The following is a 20,971-nucleotide window of genomic DNA, read 5'->3' on the forward strand; positions in this document are numbered from 1 at the left end:
AAGAAGGCCAACTGGAAAGGGTCATCTTTCTCAGCAGTCAATAAAGAACCAATAAGGCACTTGGGCTCAGTCAGCTCCTGGGAAATAGGCATGAACCAAAGAGAAGCATTCTGGGTCCTGACCACCTGGGGTCCCCCAGGGCTCAGCCTCACTCCCCCCTTGCGGGTTCTCACACTTCTCAGGAAGTGTCGCACAAAGCGCAGCACCCTACATGTGGCATTTCAGGGTCCCCATGTCAGCATGCATGAGGAGTTGTATGGAAGACAGCTGTATTTACATAATTACACTCATAGTACCTGGGATTATGGAATTTAGAGTGAGATCTAGGATGAGATGCTTTTTAAAAGATTTGCTTTATGAATGGTGTGTGTGTGTGTGTGTGTGTGTGTGTGTGTACAGAAGTGTGCACATGGAGTGTGCATGCCTGTGGAGTAGAGAGCCATTGGATCTGTTGGAGCTGGAGGTACAGGCAGTTGTGAACCATCTGAGGTTCCTAGGAATTGAACCTGGGACCACAGCAAGAGCGGTAGACATGATGGGAGATGTCATTCTGTATATGTTTCTCATACTGGTTAATGAATAAAGCACTGTTGGCCAATAGGAAAGGAAGATAGGAGGGACTAGGAGACAAGGAGGAAATAGGAAGTAGTAAGGAGGAGTCAAGATGGAGAGTCTGGAGAGAGCTGGACGCCAGCCGCCTCCCCGGTAAGAGAAGGCCATGGGAAAATACATAGATCAGCAGAAATGGGTTAATAATTAAAGGCAGAGCTAGCCGATAAGAAACAAGTAACTGGGCCAACAGTATTGTATCAAATACAGAGTCTCTGTGTTATTATTTGGGGCTGGCGCAGCGGCAGGACAAGACCGGGCGGCGGCAGGCGGAAAAACCGTACTCGTTACATAGACACTCTTAACAGACAAGCAATCTCTATCCCTAGAATGCTAACTTTAAATGCACACTGGCCTAAAACAATCCTTTTGCATAATAGTTTTATTTTTTCCCTCTTAATTTTCTTGCTTCGTCATCACTAAGTCCTATCTTATTGTTGAATATGCTATAGAGTCTTATTGTTGAATATGCTATAGAGTCTTATTGTTGAATATGCTATGGAGTCTTATTGTTGAATATGCTATGGAGTCTTATTGTTGAATATGCCATAGAGTCTTATTGTTGAATATGCTATGGAGTCTTATTGTTGAATATGCTATAGAATCTTATTGTTGAATATGCTTTAGAATCTTATTGTTGAATATGCTATGGAGTCTTATTGTTGAATATGCTATAGAGTCTTATTATTGAATATGCTATAGAATCTTATTGTTGAATATGCTTTAGAATCTTATTGTTGAATATGCTATGGAGTCTTATTGTTGAATATGCTATGGAGTCTTATTGTTGAATATGCTATGGAGTTTTATTGTTGAATATGCTATAGAATCTTATTGTTGAATATGCTATAGAATCTTATTGTTGAATATGCTTTAGAATCTTATTGTTGAATATGCTATGGAGTCTTATTGTTGAATATGCCATGGAGTCATCATCTTTTCCATTCCTACTGATTCCACTGCAGTATTGCGTTCTTACTAACTGACACCTGGGCTGGTACTTTGGCCCCTGCTGGCAGAGAGATTGTCACACTGAGGTTTCAGGTAGGGCTGGTAAAGAGGGTAGCAATGCTGGGCAGTGGCAGGGGGAGTGGCAATGACAGCTGACAGGTGAGTGGGAACCAACGCCAGGCCTCATCAGTCCACAGGAGACTTCACCTCCACTCTGAAGTGAGGAGGAAGATGAGCAGGGGTGTGTCCGAGTGTGTGTGTGTGTGTGTGTCTGAGTGTGTGTGTGAGCGTGTCTGAGTGTGTGTGTGTCCGAGTGTGTGTGTGTGTGTCTGAGTGTGTGTGTGAGCGTGTCTGAGTGTGTGTGTGTCTGGGTGTGTGAGTGTGTGTGGGTAGGTTTGAGTGTTTGTGTGGGTGTGTCTGAGTGTGTGTGAGTGTGTCTGAGTGTGTGTGTGAGCGTGTCTGAGTGTGTGTGTGAGCGTGTCTGAGTGTGTGTGTGAGCGTGTCTGAGTGTGTGTGTGTCTGAGTGTGTGTGAGCGTGTCTGAGTGTGTGTGTGAGCGTGTCTGAGTGTGTGTGTCTGGGTGTGTGAGTGTGTGTGGGTAGGTTTGAGTGTTTGTGTGGGTGTGTCTGAGTGTGTGTGAGTGTGTCTGAGTGTGAGTGGTGTGTGTGTGAGCTTGTCTGAGTGTGTGTGTCTGGGTGTGTGTGAGCGTGTCTGAGTGTGTGTGGGTAGGTCTGAGTGTTTGTGTGTGTGTGTCTGGGTATGTCTGTGGGTGTGTCTGAGTGTGTGTGGGTGTGTCTGGGTGTGTGTGGGTGTGTCTGAGTGTGTGTGGGTGTGTCTGGGTGTGTGTGGGTGTGTCTGAGGATTCTGCCTTCTGTTAAGAGGACCATTTGGGCTATGTATTGAAAACAGCCTGAAAGAGCAAGGGGCAGGGAGACCACAGAGGAGGAGACTTTGCCATTGCAGAGACAGAGCCACCTGGTAGCAAAGAAGGTGACGAGGCGGGGTCCGGCTCCAGGTAGAGTCTAAAAGGAAGGCTGCAGAATCTGTTGATAGACTGAAGTGGAGCAAGTGAGGAACAGAACTGCAGCTCACACACACATGCACACACACATGCATGCACACACACTCACACATGCACACAATGCACACATACAGACACACGCATGCATACACACTAATACAACACACGCACACACGCATGCACACACATGCGTGTGCATGCGCACAATGCAACACACTCATGAACACACATGCAGACAATGCATGCACACACACATGCACACACACATGCACGCACACTACCACACACATGCATGCACACACACACACACACCCTTAACATCACATTCAGCTCCATTCAACCATCAAACGGTTTTCTATGTGACAGTACTTTCAGCCGCACGCCCATCTTGGATTTTTGGTAAGCAAAAGTACGACATTTGAGAAGTCACTTCTAATTTACAGATTCCATGTACTTGGGAGTATTTTGTAAACTTAATCTGGTTTTCAACATCTGATAGCAGCTGCAATTGAAAACTCCAGGGCCCACGCCCTGCATATGCGCTTAAGTGTAACGCTTTGGCAATGAATACAGACGTTTGCACTTTGAAATACGGTGTATCATCTGCCAAGACCGCGGCATTTAAAACCACACCCGGCAGGGCTGGGGATCTCCTAGGGGTTGGAGGAGCATGTAACTGTGGCTTCAGAGTTAACCGTAACACCATTATTTATGTTTCTGTTTGGACACCTGGAACATGTATATTTCTACCATAGCCTGGATCTAATACTTATTCACCAAGGAGTATTTTCCTTGGCTGAAAAATGAAAATTTTGTGTTAGCTATTCACTCTAAAATATTACACCCATATTAGGTTCCTAAACTTTTTTTAACCCAAAGAAATACTGGCCTGAACCCTTTGCAAGGGAAATGGACCGTGTCTGCAGAAGGCACTGTTGCTTCTCAGTTAAGCGGCTGGCTTTTAAAGAGCTGGACCTTGATGGCCACTACTAGTTGGCAGAGACCATGGGACACAGGATGACTTGACCCCAAACACACACTCTGCCCGTTGTCCCTGAGCCCCACAGCTGTGTAAGGCATTTGGCATCTTGGAGTCAAATGGTCTTCCCAAAAGACAGACCCTCAGCAGACTGCCTGCCTGCTATTCGAGATTCTTGGCAGGTTCTGAAGCCTGGCAGCACGCTTGGCCCAGCTTTGACTTGCAGAGGACCGTAGTCTCGGCCCGTGACCTTCAGCAGCATCCAGATGCAGGAGGTGAGCCATTCCTTCCTCCACCAAATTAAACCTTCTAACATAATTTTGAAATGCAATTGGCAAAGCTAGCTCTACTGTAGTAAAGCACTTTGTAAATTCGCTAAAGTCGAATACCAGCGGACCTCACTGAACCGGGTTCCCAGCCCGCCAGGGAAAGAGCTGTGGGGCAATCAGAGGGGTTGTGTTTACTTGAACTGGAAGGTCTCGCCTCAATTGTTTTCTCCCATTGGCCAGTGTGTCAGCCTGGGAAGCACGTTTATTGGCATAAGCAAAGGTCTGCTGAGTGACCCCAGCTGGACCCCAGGTCAGCCAGCTCAGCACTCGGTTCACGCATGGAAAGTCTGAGTCCCAGAGGGGGAGCTCTGTGGCCACTACCACTCGGGTGTTAGGATCACACTTTCTGTCTGTACAAAAAAAAAAAAATCGGAATATTTGGAAGAAACTCAGTGAAAGAGCAGTTTCGAAGTTTTGGTTTATTTGTAGCTGTGGTGTTACTGCATATGTGTGCACCGGCGTGTGTTCCTGGGGATCTCGTGAAAAAGTCATCGAGGAGTGCACTCCATCTCCGACTACTTCTCTCTCCTTAGTCTCGCGGCCCAGCTTTGGATTCAGCACTTTAGACATCCGGTTGGGACAGAGCTAAGGACAGTGACTCAGGAAGCTGAGCAGTGACCCCTCAGAGTCTCAGAGGCTCAGGTGAACTGGGCCATTGAATTCGCCCGAAAGCACTGTTATTTTCGGGCACTGTTATTAAATCAATCCCAATAATTAATGTGTACCTCAGGGCTGGAGAGACGGCTCGGTGTTTACCAGCACTGTGTGCTCTTGGGAGGACCCGAGTCCAGTCCCCAGCCACCCGCATGGCAGCTCACAGCCCCCTGTAACCAGCGGGGGTGGGGTGGGGTGGGTACTCCCTTGGGGACGTGTGCACAGACAGCATGCCTCTCCCTCCTTTGACATCTCCCCTGACCCCTTGACCTCTGACCTCCATGTGACCCCCTTGACCTCTGACCTCTCCGTGTGACCCTGCCCTTGTTGTTTCTTTAACAATCGCTCTTGCTCTGTGTCTGTGGAGGCTCTCAGGAGTTGTCAAGCTGATTAAAAAGAGCACAGACTGTTTTGGGAGAAAGGGCCAGAGAACAAGAAAACTAGACAGATGGGTAGCGGTAAAGATTTACAGAAATCGATTTGCCTCAGGCATGCAGTGAGGGCCCAGTGGGTTAAACGTGCTCACTGCGCTTGCAGAGGACCTGGGTTCCGTTTCCAGCACCCGCACGGTGGCTCCCGTCAGCCTGTAACTGTAGTTCCGGGACCTGACTCCCCCAGGAGCTCATGGTGCACACACCTAACACACACACACACACACACACACACACACACACACACACACGGGAAATACTTTCTAAAGATTAGTTTACCTCTGTATAACTGACAACATCCCTGGGTTCTAATTCTTTTTCTCAAGCACTGTGGTTCTGGGCAGTGTAGGTGGTATTACAATCTAAAATTATTTAGGTTCCAAATAATGAGGAGAAAAAAATTCTAAAAGAGTTGATTGCCCACCATTTGATGGATTAGATGGGAAGTGTGGGTATGTTAAAGCTGAGTAAACCAAACACGAGTGTTCAGAAATAAGGCAGAAATGAAACAAAATTAAGCCTGAATCCAGCACAGCAGCTGGCGATGACCCAGGGCCCCTCATCCCAAGCCAGGGTTAATATCGAGGTTTGCAAATTGGATATAATGTGAGATATAAGTGGAAGTGCATGCCTGTCATTTGCTTTAGGTTTATTTACACTAACTCAGGTAGCCCAGTGTAGATCGGGGTACATACAAAGTTGTACAAACAAAATAAGACGGGATACCCTACTCCGGCCACCACCGACACATCCTGGACACTTCGAGACAGAGTTAGAGATCATGTCCACAGTCAACATTCGGAAGAACCCACCAGTCTCCGTGCTGAAGCCGTCTGCACAGGCAGTAAGCTACCAAGAAAAACAAGGAAATAGTTCTTACACTAGTCAGGGCTCCCCCTGGAGCAAAAGAGAGGATGAGCTAGAGACGGTTCTGGGGCCCTAGAAACGAGTACTTCGTGACTCGTGATACATTTACCCTGCTGTTTCATAGGTGAATCTATTCAATTACAGGTGTATGACTACATATTTCTGTCCATATACTATTTATGATTACTTTGCTGTGTCCTTCACTCATATATATATATATGTGTGTGTGTGTGTGTGTGTGTGTGTATAACACACATTCCTGTTTATACACTTTATTCACAGTTTAAAAGGGATAAACCTATGTATTAGTGGACAAATGCCAAATGCTCTATAGAGAAATTAACAACAACAACAACAACAACAACAGAATTGGATGTTCATTGGAGACTTGAAAGTAAATTCAGTATCACCAGTGAAAGGCAAATGCAAAGTAAAAACACAGGGACATGCTGTTTAAACCCTGCACATATGGAGAGTTTGTCAATAGCAATGTCTATGAAATGGTAGAGACACAGAATTTTTGTGCATCTGGACACTAAGTGAAATAAAACATGCGTAGGGACACATGTCCAGGGTTCGCACACAATGAGTAACATTACCATTGCAGTGTTTTGGAGAGAATCTAAGAGCTGACCAACATATGAAAGAGTCAAACCTTCGGTGTGTACAGCTACAAAGGATGAATGTGACACACATACCGCCCGCGGTGAACAAGCCACCAGGCAAGGGTACCTCACAACCTCACAGAGGATCAAAAGTGAGAGTGAACATCAGCACACAGATGTGCACACGCCAGGGCGCACAGACAGGGAATGTGATGAACACAGGTTCCTGAGGAGGGCTGAGGCTGCCAATCTGTGGGGCGTGGGGACCGACATGTGGGTGACATAAACAGCGTTAATGTTTGCGTCCACTTCCTGAGCCAAACTGGAGCCATAATAAAAGTATTCATCGTATTTAAAACCACAAATACATCTTCTGTTCATTATATATTTCCTTTTTTTGCATTTTAAAAATAATTTGATGGCTAAGAAGATATGACAGGCAGGTGAGAGACCGGCCTTCAGGCCATTCCCCAATCCCTGCTACCCACTGGATGCTGTCCCAGCAAGACCCACTCAGTCACCCTACCCCACACACCAGAGCATCCTCCCCATGGCCAGCCCTGCCCTGCAGCCCCAGCAGGCTACACAGGCACAGGCACAAGCCATACCATTTGGAAGCAAAGGTGAGTGACAATACATTCAGCAACGGAAGAACAATATGGCGTCACCAGAACACAGAGACCATACAGCAGCAAAACCTGAACATCCCAATGCAGCTGAGACACAAGAACATGAACTTAAAATTACTTTATGAAGATGGCAGAGGCTCTTAAAGAGGAAATGAAGAATTCCCTTAAAGACAATGAAGAAAAGACAAGAAACTGGGAGAAATCAATAAATCCTTTGAAGGAAGCAAAGAATGTCAAGAATGAACAATGAAATAGGTAAAGGTTCAAGACTTGAAAACTGAAATAGAGACAATAAAGAAAACACAAACCAAGGGAGTTCTGGAAATGGAAAATCTGGGGAATCTAACAGATTGCACTACAGATGCAAGCATTGCCAACAGAATATAAGAGATGGAAGAGAGAATTTCAGGCAATGAAGAGACAACAGAGGAAATAGATTCATCAATAAAAGAAAACATTAAATCCAATAAATTCCTAACACAAAACACCCAGGAAATCTGGGACGCCATGAAAAGACCAAACCTAAGAATAATAGGATAGAAGATGGAGAAGATTACCAGCTCAAAGGCACGGAAAACATATTCAACAAAATCATAGAAGAAAACTTTCCCAGCATACATAAAGAAGGGCATGCTTATGAAGGTACTAGAATCTTATAGAACACCAAACAGACTGGACAAAAAAAAAAAAAAAAAAAAAAAAAAAAAAAAGGTCCCCTCGCCACATAATAATCAAAACACTATACATACAGAATAAAGAAAGAATCTTAAGAGCTGCAAAGGAACAAGGCCAAGTAACATATAAAGGTAGACCTATCAGAATTACACCCGACTTCTCAATGGAAACTCTGAAAGCCAGCAAGTCCCAGACAGATGTTTTGCAGATACTAAAGGAATGTACTCACTAGTAAGTGGATGTTAGATGTAAAGCAAAGGACAACCAGACTGCAATCCACAGCCCCAGAGAAGCTGCGTAGCAAGAGGACCCTAAGAGGGGTGCAGGGATCTCCCTAGGGAAAGGAAAGAGATGCTATTTCCCTGGTAGACTGGGGGCAGGGGGAGTAAAGGGAGGAGCTGGGGGTGGGAACATGAGGGGTCAGGATGGTCGAGGTGGGAAGAGGCGGAGAGTAATGAAAGAGAGACCTTGATAGAGGCCCGTTATGGGTCAGGGAGAAACCCGGTGTCAGGGAAACTCCCAGGACTGACAAGGATGACCCAGCTAAGACACCTAGCACAGTGGAGAGGGGCCTGAACTGGCCTTCCCTCCCCTGTAATCAGACTGGTTCCTGCCTTAATGATCATCATAGAGCCTTCATCCAGTAACTGATGGAAGTAGATGTCTTGGAGTTAAAGATCATGACCAGGAAACCCACAGAGGCAGCTGACCTGAGCTTGTGGGGGCTCAGGGACTCTGGAACAACAGCCAGGGAGCAGATACGGGACGGCCCTAGGCTCTCTGCATCTGGCTGACAGTTGTGAGCTTGGTCTTTTGTGGGGCCCCAAGCGGTAGACAGGTCCTGTCCCTGATGCTTGAGGGGGCTCTTTGGAACCTGTTCCCTATGGTGGGATGCCTTGCCCAGCCTTGATACAAGGGGGAGGAGCTTGGTCCTGCCTCAATGTGATATATGCCGTGTTTTGTTGACTCCCATGAGAGGCCTTACCCCTTCTGAGTGGAGACAGAGGAGGGGGCAGAAGGGAAGTAGGGAGGAGGGAACAGGAGGAGGAGGGCAGGGAAACTGTGGTTGGTATGTAAAAATAATTTTTTTAAAGTGACGAATAAAAAAAGAAGCTATGCCGATAAAACACCCTGTTTCAAATGACAAAAATAAAAACTCCATGTATACAAGGTGGATGGGGCCTGGGGAATGACAGCTGAGGTTGTCCACATGCACTTTCACACACACACACACACACGGACACACACACACACCTACACACACGGACACACACACACACCTACACACACACCTACACACACAGACACACACACACCTACACACACACCTACACACACACACACCTAAACACACATACACCTACACACACACACCTTCACACATACACACCTACACACACCTTCACACACACACCTACACACACACCACACCTTCACACACACACACCTACACACACACCTACACACACACACACACCTACACACACATACACCTACACACACGGACACACACACACACCTACACACACACCTACACACACACCTACACACACACCTTCACACACACCTACACACACACACACCTACACACACCTTCACACACACACCTACATATACACACTTTCACACATACACATACACACACCTTCACACATACACACCTACACATACATACACACACACACACACACATACACACCTTGACACACATCAAAGACGAACCTGCAGTAGCCACTGCCTGCATACCAGAGTAAATATGGTGGCTTAGCACATTTGTGGATATTAAATCCAAGAGAAGATTCAATTCTCCCGTAAAGCAAAACTAATGCCTTTTATATCAAGGTACCAGCTTATGAGAAAAGAAAATCAACACTTAATTTTGGGTCTTCTTGTTTCACTTTTGCTAAAAACCAGTTAACTCCTTTATAATGGCCCTTCAGCTCTTAACACCTACTTTATATTTAGATATATTAATAAGATGTCAGATTTTACTCCACCCATCTCCCTCTGTATGTATAAATTTACCTTGTTTAATAAGTTAATAAAATTAGTGCGGTTCTGGAACATACTGGGTTTAATGTCAGCCTGCACAGTTCTGTCAGAAAGCCGACACCTCAGTCATCACACTTGTCATGTCCCTGAGCAGCAGGGGACTGCTCCTCAGTTGTTAACCTTTGCCTCCCAGGGTTGCATCCAGCTAAAGACCCCATCCTTCCTGCAGAAAGTTCTAACCTAACTGTCCCTTCTCTTCTAAGAGAAGGACACTGGGACACTGCTGATTTTGTTAATTCCCCAGATGCTGATTCGGTGGGGACTCTGGGAACTGCCTCTGCCTCTGCCAACAGCACATCATCACCCTCTTGGATAGAAGGGGTGTGTGCGTGCGTGTGTGTGCGCGTGTGTGCATGTGTGTGCGTGCAGCATTCATGGAGGTCAGAGGAGGGTGTTGGACCCCTTAAGCAGAAGTTTCAGGTGGTGGTGAGCTGCCCCAATGTGGGTGCTGCTCTTCATCTGAGCCATCTCTCCAGCTCCTCTCTGCTTTTCCTAAAAGGCTTTCAATTGCTGATGTTTAAAAGTCGACTCTTTAAGGCTTGGCCACACTGCCTGGAAGACTCCAGACATTTGGATACTTTTTGAGGCCACAGTCATGCGTTTCCTACTGACTGCACTCATTCAAGAGCTGAGTGCAGATGAGACAAAGCAAAGGGGAATGGGCGGGAAGCCAGAAACCACAGGCTCAGGCTTATTCTTCAGGGTGATGTGCTCTGTTGTTCTTTTTAATCCACAGCTATTGACAACCCTTCTCTGAATTTGACAACACATGCATCCATCTTCTCGTGCTGAGAAACATCTGGGCTCTTGGCAGCGTGTCACCTAACAGAGCTCTGCAGCAGGGGACACAGAGCAGGAAGAAGGGGCTGGTGGGCATGCGCTGACGGTCGGTCCCTGACTCATACAGAGACCGCTTCCTCACATCTTGCCAGAGCTCATTGCTTTCCTTTGTGATACTCTCAATTAGACAACCTTTAACTTTTGTGGAGAACAGATTTAATATCACGTAAAGACGAAACAGATGTGTAATTCTTTTAAAGTTCAAAATTCTATAAGGAACACATGTTGGATAGCTCGCAAAGGAATGTTGCAAGTGTGCTTGAAAAATGAGGTCTGTTTTTTTTAAATCAGATTTTAAAAATTTCCTTGTGAAATTGGTCAGATGTTGGCATGCCTAATTCCTTGCACTCATGGCAGAGACATCATTTTGCACACTAGTGACCAAATAACATCCACAACCAGATTAATAGATACCTTATATTTATATTTGTTTGTGTGTCCACACATATGCAGTGCACACATATGCATTACGTATGTGAAGGACAGAAGACGACAACCCCAGATGCCGTTCTACAGCACTGCTTACTGTTTTGTTGAGACAGGGTCTCTCACTAACAGGCAGCTCGCCAAGTAAACCTACTGGCTTGCCGTGAGCCACACGGATTCTCACTGACCTGAAGTCCAGCTCCCAAGCCACCACCCAGGGTAAATTCAGAGACAACGTTTCAGGAGCGAGGATCAAAAGATTTCTTTAATGACTTCACACACTGTCTGAGGGTCATGGTCCTTTATTATTCCACAGCTCGAATCTCCTTGCTAGGTCTCTAATTCTCTTTAGTTCCAATTCTCTGTTTTAGTTCTCTGTTCCAAGTCTCCCTTGCTTCTTTGTTCATGCAGCTTAAACACTTTTTATTTTATTTTTTTTTTCAGGAGGCTTGAGGCAATAATAAAAAAAGTTACAAGAATTACATCTCATTGGTTATAGCACATTACTTGGGTAAATGATAAGTAGCCAAGGCATTTACCATGGCAATGTAAGGTTTCAAGGTTTCTGGTATAAACTGTGACCAGGGCACAGTGCTCGGTGAGACACACTGGGAGGCATCAGTCTTTATCAGTCACCCTGAGCAAGCAAAGAATTGGCATGATTTTTTAGGTTGCTTTGTGTTAATAACCTTGGTTAGACATCTGCAACTCTGACTCTGTGACACCTGTAAAGTTTTCACTTATGATCCATGTACAGAAGTATTTGGTCTAGTTTGAAAATGCTCTGAGGTAAAAAGGAGCAATTATGTGTAGTTTGTGTAAGAGGAGTAAAGCAGGCTTTTAAGTCCTTGTGAGACAACATATCTAGTTATGAAGCATATCCATATATACCCATATATATACATACATGTATATATGTATATGTATAATCAAAATTATGCAGCTTAATGAGACAGCTTAATATTCCTGACCATCCTTATGTGTCCATACGACTGAGATGTAATCATGATATTACATATACACATCACATGAGTTCATACACTACAATGCAGGTATTAGGGTTATACCATAGCTGCTCTTGCACATGTGAGATTACAGACAGAGCAGAGGGCTCAGCAGGTAGAGAGACACGGGCTTGGCCTCTCACTGGCTGGAGCAGAGGCCGAACCTCAGAGAGCGGGAGGCCTGGCATGGCATGGCTAGCTCCTGGGAGGGGCTCAGTTAGGTTTGGTCATAAGAGGTTTACGGTGACAGGCAAGACTCGGACTGAAAGAAAATTGGGAAATCATTTATTCTAAGTGGCACAGCTTGGGGTAGGGGGTCTCAAAGTAGTATCTTTATGGAAAGAAGGGACCTTTGGGAAATCTCCACGTGCAGGGATGACAGGAGTCAGAAAAGCAGAGAAAAGGAGGACGTAAGAGGAGGTTCCCGCTTATCTTCAGATGCCCAGATATTACACATGCACCACGGCCATCATGTTTGGGGGCTAAGATCACGAAAGTGTGATTGTTAGGGGACAGAAACATGTTTGGGTGTTACCACTAGGTTATGAGGAAGGAGTAAATACAATGATAGACTTTTTTTTTTTTTTAAACTTTTCTAATCAAGACAAGATTGACAGGATAAAGGACGATGCTTGATGCTCTGATGTTTGTTGGACACATTTGTTTCATTTCGCTTCTCAGCCTGGAAAGATCTGAGCACAGTCTGTGAGGATTCAGTGAAGGAGGAGGGATCAGGATGAAGGAGGAGTGCCGTTCTATTTTGTTCATGCTCTCACAGAGCAGAGGGCGGAGCTAGCCAATAGTTAACCACAGAGGCCAGGCAGGGGCGGTACACACCTGCAATCCCAGCACTAGGGAGGTGGAGACAGGAAGTGATGTGGCTGGACAGAGAGAGGAGTATAAGGCGGGAGGAGACAGCAGCTCAGCCCCTTTTTCTGTCTGAGGATTTCATACAAGAACTTTAGTGGCTGGCCACTTGATGGGAGATGACAGTCTGTAAATATATTTCTCTTATTGGTTAATTAATAAAGTCCTGTTGGCCAATAGGAAAGAAAGATAGATGTGAGTAGGAGACAATGAAGATTCAGGGAGATGTAGTAGGAGATTCAAGATGTAGGGACTTGAGAAGAACTCCAGGCCCTCTCTCCAGTAAGATACGACCACATGGGAATACTTAGATGGACAGAAATGGGTTAATATTTAAGACAGAGCAGCCAATAAGGAACTCTAGGATCTGGTCAACGGCTTTATATCTAATACAGAATCTCTGTGTGTTATTTGGGGCTGGTGTGGCTGTGGGACCAGGCTAGTGGGAAAACTGCCTGTAACAGCCACTCTGCTTCTCTGATCTAGTTTTCAGTCCGATATCCGAATCAGAGTTTTTATTATTATGACCAATTAGAACTCATGCTATAGAGGAGGGATCAGCATGGGGGAGGAGGGATCAGCATGAGGGAGGAGGGAATGGGATGGAGGAGGAGGGATCAGGATGGGGGAGGAGGGATCAGGATGGGGGAGGAGGGATCAGCATGGGGGAGGAGGGATCAGGATGGGGGAGGAGGGATCAGGATGGGGGAGGAGGGATCAGGATGGGGGAGGAGGGATCAGCATGAGGGAGGAGGGAATGGGATGGGGGAGGAGGGATCATCATGAAGGGGGGAGGGTCAGGATGAAAGAGGAACTTAACTGAAGGCTTTTCTGTCCCACCCAGCCCTGCAGCCATTTCTAAATAATCACTCTGGGACTTAATATTAATTATAAACGTTTAGCCAATGGCTCAGGCTTATTACTAGTTAGCTCTCACATTTAAATGAACCCATTTCTATGAATCTGTGTATCGCCACATGGCCCGTGGCTTACCAGTGCTGCCCTGTCATGTTGCACCTTTGGTGGCTGCTGGCATCTTCCTGACTCTGCCCTTCTCCTGTATCTCTGCTTGGATTTCCCACCTGGCTCTATCCTGCCTTGCCATAGGCCAGAGCAGCTTTATTTACCAACCAATGAGAGCAACACATATTCACAGCATGCGGAAAGACGTCCCACACCAGAGGAGGGGTCAGGATAAGGAAATATGTTCACAATGAATGCTTGACTAGGCAGGTGAGTTCATGCAACCTACAGTCTTATTTTACTTCAGAATGACTTACTTCATGGTGTGTGTGTGTGTGTGTGTATGTATGTGTGTGTATATGTGCGTGTATGTGTGTGTGTATGTATGTGTATGTGTGTGTATATGTGTGTCTGTGTGTGTGTATGTATGTGTATATATGTGTGTGTGTCTGTGTGTGTATATATATATGTGTGTGTGTATGTGTATTATTTGTGTGTATATATGTGTGTGGGTATGTGTGTGTGTGTCTGTGTCTGTATGTGTGTCTGTGTCTGTATGTATGTGTGTGTATATATGTGTGTGTGTGTGTCTGCGTGTGTATGTGTATTTATGTGTGTGTATATATGTGTATGTGTGTGTATATATGTGTCTGTGTGTGTGTGTGTGTGTGTGTGTGTGAGGAGGGTTACAACTGTGCAGGGCAGGGGACAGCTTGATGGACTCAGTGCTCTCCCATTACCATGTGGGTACCAGGCCCTGTAACTCACAGTCTTGCTGTGTGGTGTGTCTGTCAGCAACAGCAGTCGAGTGTTCTACTTTAGAACTCTTACAGGACATTATCTTAGTGAACAAAAGCTCATTATGGAAAAAAGAATTCCATCTTGCACATGCTAATGTACACACCACACACACACACACACCTGAACACACACACACACCCACACACCTGCACACACACACACCTGCACACACACACACACCTACACCTGCACACACACACACCTGCACACACACACACCTGCACACACACACACACACCTGCACACACACACCTGCACACACACACACCTGCACACACACACACCTGCACACACACCTACACACACACCTGCACACACACACCACACACACACACCCCTGCACACACACATGCCTGCACACACACTCACACACACACACCTGCACACACACATGCCTGCACACACACACCTGCACACACACACGCCTGCACACACACACACACGCCTGCACACACACACGCCTGCACACACACACACACGCCTGCACACACACACACGCCTGCACACACACACACCTGCACGCGCACACACACCTGCACGCACACACCTGCACACACACACACCTGCACACACACACACCTGCACACACACACACCTGCACACACACACCTGCACACACACACACCTGCACACACACACGCCTGCACACACACACACACCTGCACACACACACACACCTGCACACACACACGCCTGCACACACATGCCTGCACACACACACATACACACATGCACACACACACACGCCTGCACATATACACACACACACCTGCACACACACACACACGCCTGCACACACACACACCTGCACACACACACACACACACCTGCACATATACACCTGTGCACAAAGCCACAGCTGTGGATGAAATAGTTTTCATTCCATTTTCCCAAGCAAATGGTCTTGGAAAGTAAACAACTTCCTTAGCATTAAGGGTTTTTCTCTCACAAGTTACAATAAAATGCAATTTATCTCCCACCAGTCCAATTTTAATGGTTTTTCGCATAGTCAGTTTCCTTACTCACAATTTCTGCCCCCTGGCATTATCTCTCCATGCTTTCTCTTCATTATGAGTGGTGGAATCGAAAAGTAAACATCTGCCAGCAAGAGTTTCTCCTCGAAACACAAACGTTTATGCTGAGCGGCTGCCTGTTAAGTTGCTTCACAGCTGCAGCCGATGGGGCTCACTGACGCAGGGCTGCCCTCCCATGCTCACTGCAGAGCTAGGGAAGCTACCTGAGCTTCTGATGTGGAGACAGCAGACTACGACTTTTCAGACTCAGAGTGACTGCAAAGCTCATTGTGAAAACATGAATAACCAGCTTGAATCAAAGTTCACCAGCTTTGAGATTTATTCCTAGGTCCCTGACACCCACCCACCACACACACACACACACACACACACACACACACACACACACCACACAACCACCACAATACACTATATACACAGACACATACACACCACACAGACATATACAAGACACAGATACACACACCACACACACACACACATACTACACACACCACACAGCATACTACACACCACACACACAGCCCACCACAACACATACTATACACACACCATACCACACATACAGGTGCACACATGAACACACACATACACACACGTGAGAGAGGTTTTGAATAATGGGCTAATGATCTTGAATGAGAATATTTTGGATTATCCGGCCGGTCCAATGATGTGATCACATGTTCATGTAAGGGACAGAGGAAGACTGGCAGAAGACAGGGGGTGGATGGTGGCGGCATCAGCTTGTCTGGGTTTGGAGTCACCTAGGGCGGCTGACAGGGTACACCTCTATAAGGACACTTCCAGGGGTAAAACAGGAAGTATCTGTAAAAGCCATGTTTCCCCCAGATACCGAGGAGTCAACAGTCATGAAGGAGCTGAGGCTGGAGAATTCCTTCCCCCTGTGCATCGTGTGTCCTGCAAGCTTGGAACCCGCTGCACTTGGGTGTGGTAAGTTATTTCTAAGTTAACATCCAGGACTCCGAATAGAACAAGTTGGGGTGGGGTAGAAAAACCAAACTTGGAAAGGACCTTGGTAGGTTGGAAAGTAAATATTTGAAAGGGTTTCACTGTCATAACATCTCACAAAGGCCAAACATCAGCTCTCTGGAGGCTCCAAGGCCAAGACCAAGACATCGTCAGGGTCAATTTCTGCCTTGCTTGTGTCCTTGCTGGGAATGCCTGGCTTTCTGTCTGTGTGTCTGTGCCCTACTGTGCTCTTCTTCAAGGACATGGGTCATACTGTGGAGGCCACACTGATGACCTCATCCGCCAGTGAGCCGCCACCGTAAAGACCCTGTCTCTGGAGTCGCATTCTGCGGAGCTGAACTGGAATCCAACCTGAGGATCAGGAGGTGAGCACAACTCAGCCCAGGGAGCCGGCTGCATTAGGCACAGCTCTCCAGAGGAGGGCAATATGCTACAAAACTGAACTTTCTGGACTGGCTTACACTGAGAGTGTGGAATCCAGCAATGGCCATCTGCAAGCTGGGGAGGCAGAGATCAGGTATTCAAGCCAGCACAGGACACCTCAGCAGTGCCATTCAGCGATGAAAGCCTAGCAGGCTCTGCAGAAGGGCTGGCGTTGACTGCCTCAAAAAGGATGAAGATGATGCAGTTGGATGTGGGTGGGAAGATGAGGACAGCCACTGGGACAACAAAGGGCTTTGCAGACTTCTCCATCCTTCCAGAAATAAGCCCAGGGAATGGGTGACACATGCCTCTGTCCAGGTCTCTTAATACAGTCAAGTTGACAACAGAGACCAATAGCATCAGCCAGAATCAGCCAGAGAGGGATGAGGTGGGAGAGGGTAAGTCTTGGCTCACCAGACACAGCTGTGTGCAACAGAGAGAAAAAGTTTCTGAGGTCACTGGGGAGATGCGCTGACCATAGTTGGTGTGATTCTGTCAAACCTGTGAACACAACGCCCGGTGTATAAATCTGGCCAGAGTGGGCTTGTGAATTAGGAGTCACTGGAAACAACTTCCAATCCTGGTCTGGGGTCAATGAAGGTTGCAAAGATTCTGGACAAGATCAGAAGAGAACCTTGGAGAATCACAGGCTTTGCAGCCATTAGAAAGAGGATTCTCTGACCTCTTGGCCCAGGGGGAAGGCCAAAAATCTCTCTCAAAATCCTCACAGTGATCAGACATTCTGCAATCTGCAAATTAGAGAGGTTAAAAAAAGACTCTTAGAGTTGCCAAAACTATTTTTTTAATTCTAGTGCTTCAGTTAAGAAGATGCTTTACAACATGAGTCTTTAACAACTGAAGTTACTAGGGAGGACTTTAAAAATAAGGTAAACGTTATGTCACATTATTATAACACAAACCGTTCTCAAGGTAGCAACATACAGACTATGGGCAACTGTTTTATTTATCAAATTAGAAACTTTAAAACATTATTTACCCCCCTTGTGCCCCAGAGCCCACATGGAGGTCAGAAGGCAGTTTTCAGGACTCAATCCTCTTCTATCATGTGGGGTTCAGGGATTGAACTCAGGCTTAGTGGCAAGTGCTCACCAGCCCCTCAGCAAACATTATTTATTTAAGTGACATGTACCATAAAAAAAAAAAAAAGAAAGAAATCAGGACCAATGCCACACCATCAGAGCTCTCAGCAGGGGGCTCTCCACGTCATATCTGAACAACGATGCACACTAACATGTGATCTTCACATGGCCAGACCTGAGCCAGCTCTGCGTCACTGCACTCTAACAGCACACACCAGGAGGAAACCGAGGCCCAAAGAGGTGAAGTCACTTGTACAGGAGCTGGCTATCCGAGCCTTGCTTCCTCCTGCCGCTATTAATATTCCCTTCAATAATTCAAGGGGAGGCTCTGCTGGGCATACACGTGCTGCTCATGCATTTTTAATGAACCATGCAGGGAAATGGGTGAATTTAGCAGAACTCCGAGTTCCCATGCCTCCCTTGCCATCTGCCCCTTGGTTCGGAGGCGCTACACAAACCAGGTGTTTAGCTGACGTCAGCCACCCCCAGAAGGCGGTGTCCACAGGGCACACCAGAAGCACATGGGACCTCTCGGCTAGCATGTAACGGAGAGCGCCTGCACAGACCTTCTCAAGCCTTCCAGACTGCAGGGCGGACACAGGGTGTGGAGAGTGATGCACTGGGACAGTCAGACAGCCGAGGGCGGGCAACACCACGGACGGAGACTGCTCCCTGTCTTAGAAAAGGGCTCAGAGCTGGGACATAACAAGCAGCACTAGAGTGATGAAGATAAAAGGCTACAGGTCCACGCTGCAGATGCACAATGGCCCCACGGTGAGGGGCCGCGGGTGTGGGGACTGCCCCAGTGACAGGCCCAAAAGGCAAACGCAAGTGTGCACATAAAGCGAGAAACGCTACAGGAAGTCACCAACACTGACTTACAGCCTTCACACATGATCACACGGGCAAGCATGTGAACACACACACATACACTCACACATGCACGCACACGCACGCACACACGCACACACTAGAGCACACACACTCACACACATGGACACACGCACACTTGCACGCACACTCACACCCGCACACACACTCACACGCGCACACACTAACACCCTTATACACACTCACATACACACACACTCACACTCATATACATACACCAGCTTTCCAACATCTTACTGCAAGTGCAGCCGCACACTAATGAGAGAGACGCTCTGAGAACCACACCACTCGTAACTTTGTCCACATGGCCTCTTGATGTAGCCAGGAACTGCTCACTCATAATTCGGGCATGATGTGGTACACTGTCTCACAGAAGTGGCCTTTGTATACGTAGGATGAGAATGGGGACGGTGCAGAGCACATGTAAACACTTATTTAGTGATTAACGGTATGCAGGAAACCCGTGTGGCGCTGCTGACGCCTGGCCTCTGCTGGCCTCCAGGCTTTCCATCTCACTTTCTGGGGACCAGTGTCTTTTGTTTGTGTTGAAATCTGACACCGCATCCTCAGGATCCCTGGATTATAGTGGATGCTGCAAGGACACGCGGGGTGGGTATGTTGAAGCCAAGCATTAAAGGCTGAAGGTCTTCCCTCCCCCTCCCTCTTATACAGTCTACATAAGGTACGTATACACAAGTATATACACATGTTTGCCTGCATCGTGTCATCACTACATTCGCACACACACACATGTATGTGTACACACACACACACCCCATGGTCTCAAGGGCTCCAGGAACTAACTGTAGCCAGTTGGGAGGGTCAAGCTCAGGAGAGCTGGCTGTAGAGGCCAGGCTCTGAGGCGCTGTCTGCCACTGCCCGCTCATCTGTCCCCATCAGCCACAGCTATAAAAGACATGACAGCAAATGCACAGTGTTGTGTGACACCTACACCCCTTAGCACCCACCAGCTCAGGGTCGGCACCTCCGAGTCTGCTGTGACTTCACAAGCCGCAACACGCAGCCCACAGCCTGTGTCTGAGAGGTCCAGGTCGGCCGCCCTCTCGGTCTGTACCAGCTTCCCGGTACTGCTTTTCCTACAGCGCCTACGAGTTCAGGAGCAGTGAGCGCCTGGCCGTAACCGTCCGGTCACAAGGAAACTGACAGGGGAAGAGGAAGAGGAAGAGGAAGAGGGGGGCGCTGAAAGAGAAATCACTCATCGAGAGAGCAAAACTTGCAACAAAAAGTTATTGCATTAGGTCTGTGTGTTTGTTTTAGTGCCACTGTTTCCTGCACGCAAACGGATTATCACCCAGCAAGCCTGGAGGTGTCACTAGTGGAAAGCACAGCAGCCAGGGAAATGTTGGAAACATCCAGTCTGATGAAAACACCGGGCAGTCAGAGCACAGACTTGTAGAAGTCCTCTGTCTTTGTCAATTTTCTGTCGCTGTTATAAAATTAACCCGAGAGGAGCAATTTGAGGAGGAGGATCCGCCATGTCTACTGGCATGGAAGGGAGCAAAGAGCAGAGGCCTGAGGTGGCTGACAACACCGTGTCCCGCCAGGAAGGAGAGAACAATGGATGAGTGTGTTCACCCCACACAGATATCCAATACTCTAAATGCTCCCTGGTTGCCTTGCCTTTCTTCCTCCTCCTCCTCCTATTCATTTATAAAACCATCAGTGAGGGCACAGTTGTGGCGTGCACCATCTTAAAGGGCTAATATGAGGATCAAATCAACGACCCTTGCTCCCTTAGTAGAGAAGAAGTTAACCCGCCGAGCCTGACAGCGGACAGTTAAGTGATCGGACCAAGCACACTGTATTCTTT

At 47.0% G+C, this 20,971-nt stretch overlaps 1 protein-coding gene across 1 annotated transcript in view; it reads right to left on the bottom strand.

Moving 5' to 3' along the window:
• The window catches only part of Lmntd1 (lamin tail domain containing 1), a 58,378-nt gene extending 40,959 nt beyond the window's left edge, over positions 1-17,419 (bottom strand). Inside the window, exons 1-2 of the mRNA XM_051173365.1 lie at positions 17,260-17,419; positions 16,980-17,077 (exon numbers count right to left, since the gene is read on the bottom strand). Of these exons, the coding sequence (XP_051029322.1) occupies positions 16,980-17,077; positions 17,260-17,419 (258 nt within the window). The remainder of the gene's footprint in view (positions 1-16,979; positions 17,078-17,259) is intronic.
• Positions 17,420-20,971: the final 3,552 nt, after the last annotated feature.

Source organism: Phodopus roborovskii, unplaced genomic scaffold (genome assembly GCF_943737965.1).
Source record: "Phodopus roborovskii unplaced genomic scaffold, PHOROB, whole genome shotgun sequence".
Taxonomy (NCBI): domain Eukaryota; kingdom Metazoa; phylum Chordata; class Mammalia; order Rodentia; family Cricetidae; genus Phodopus; species Phodopus roborovskii.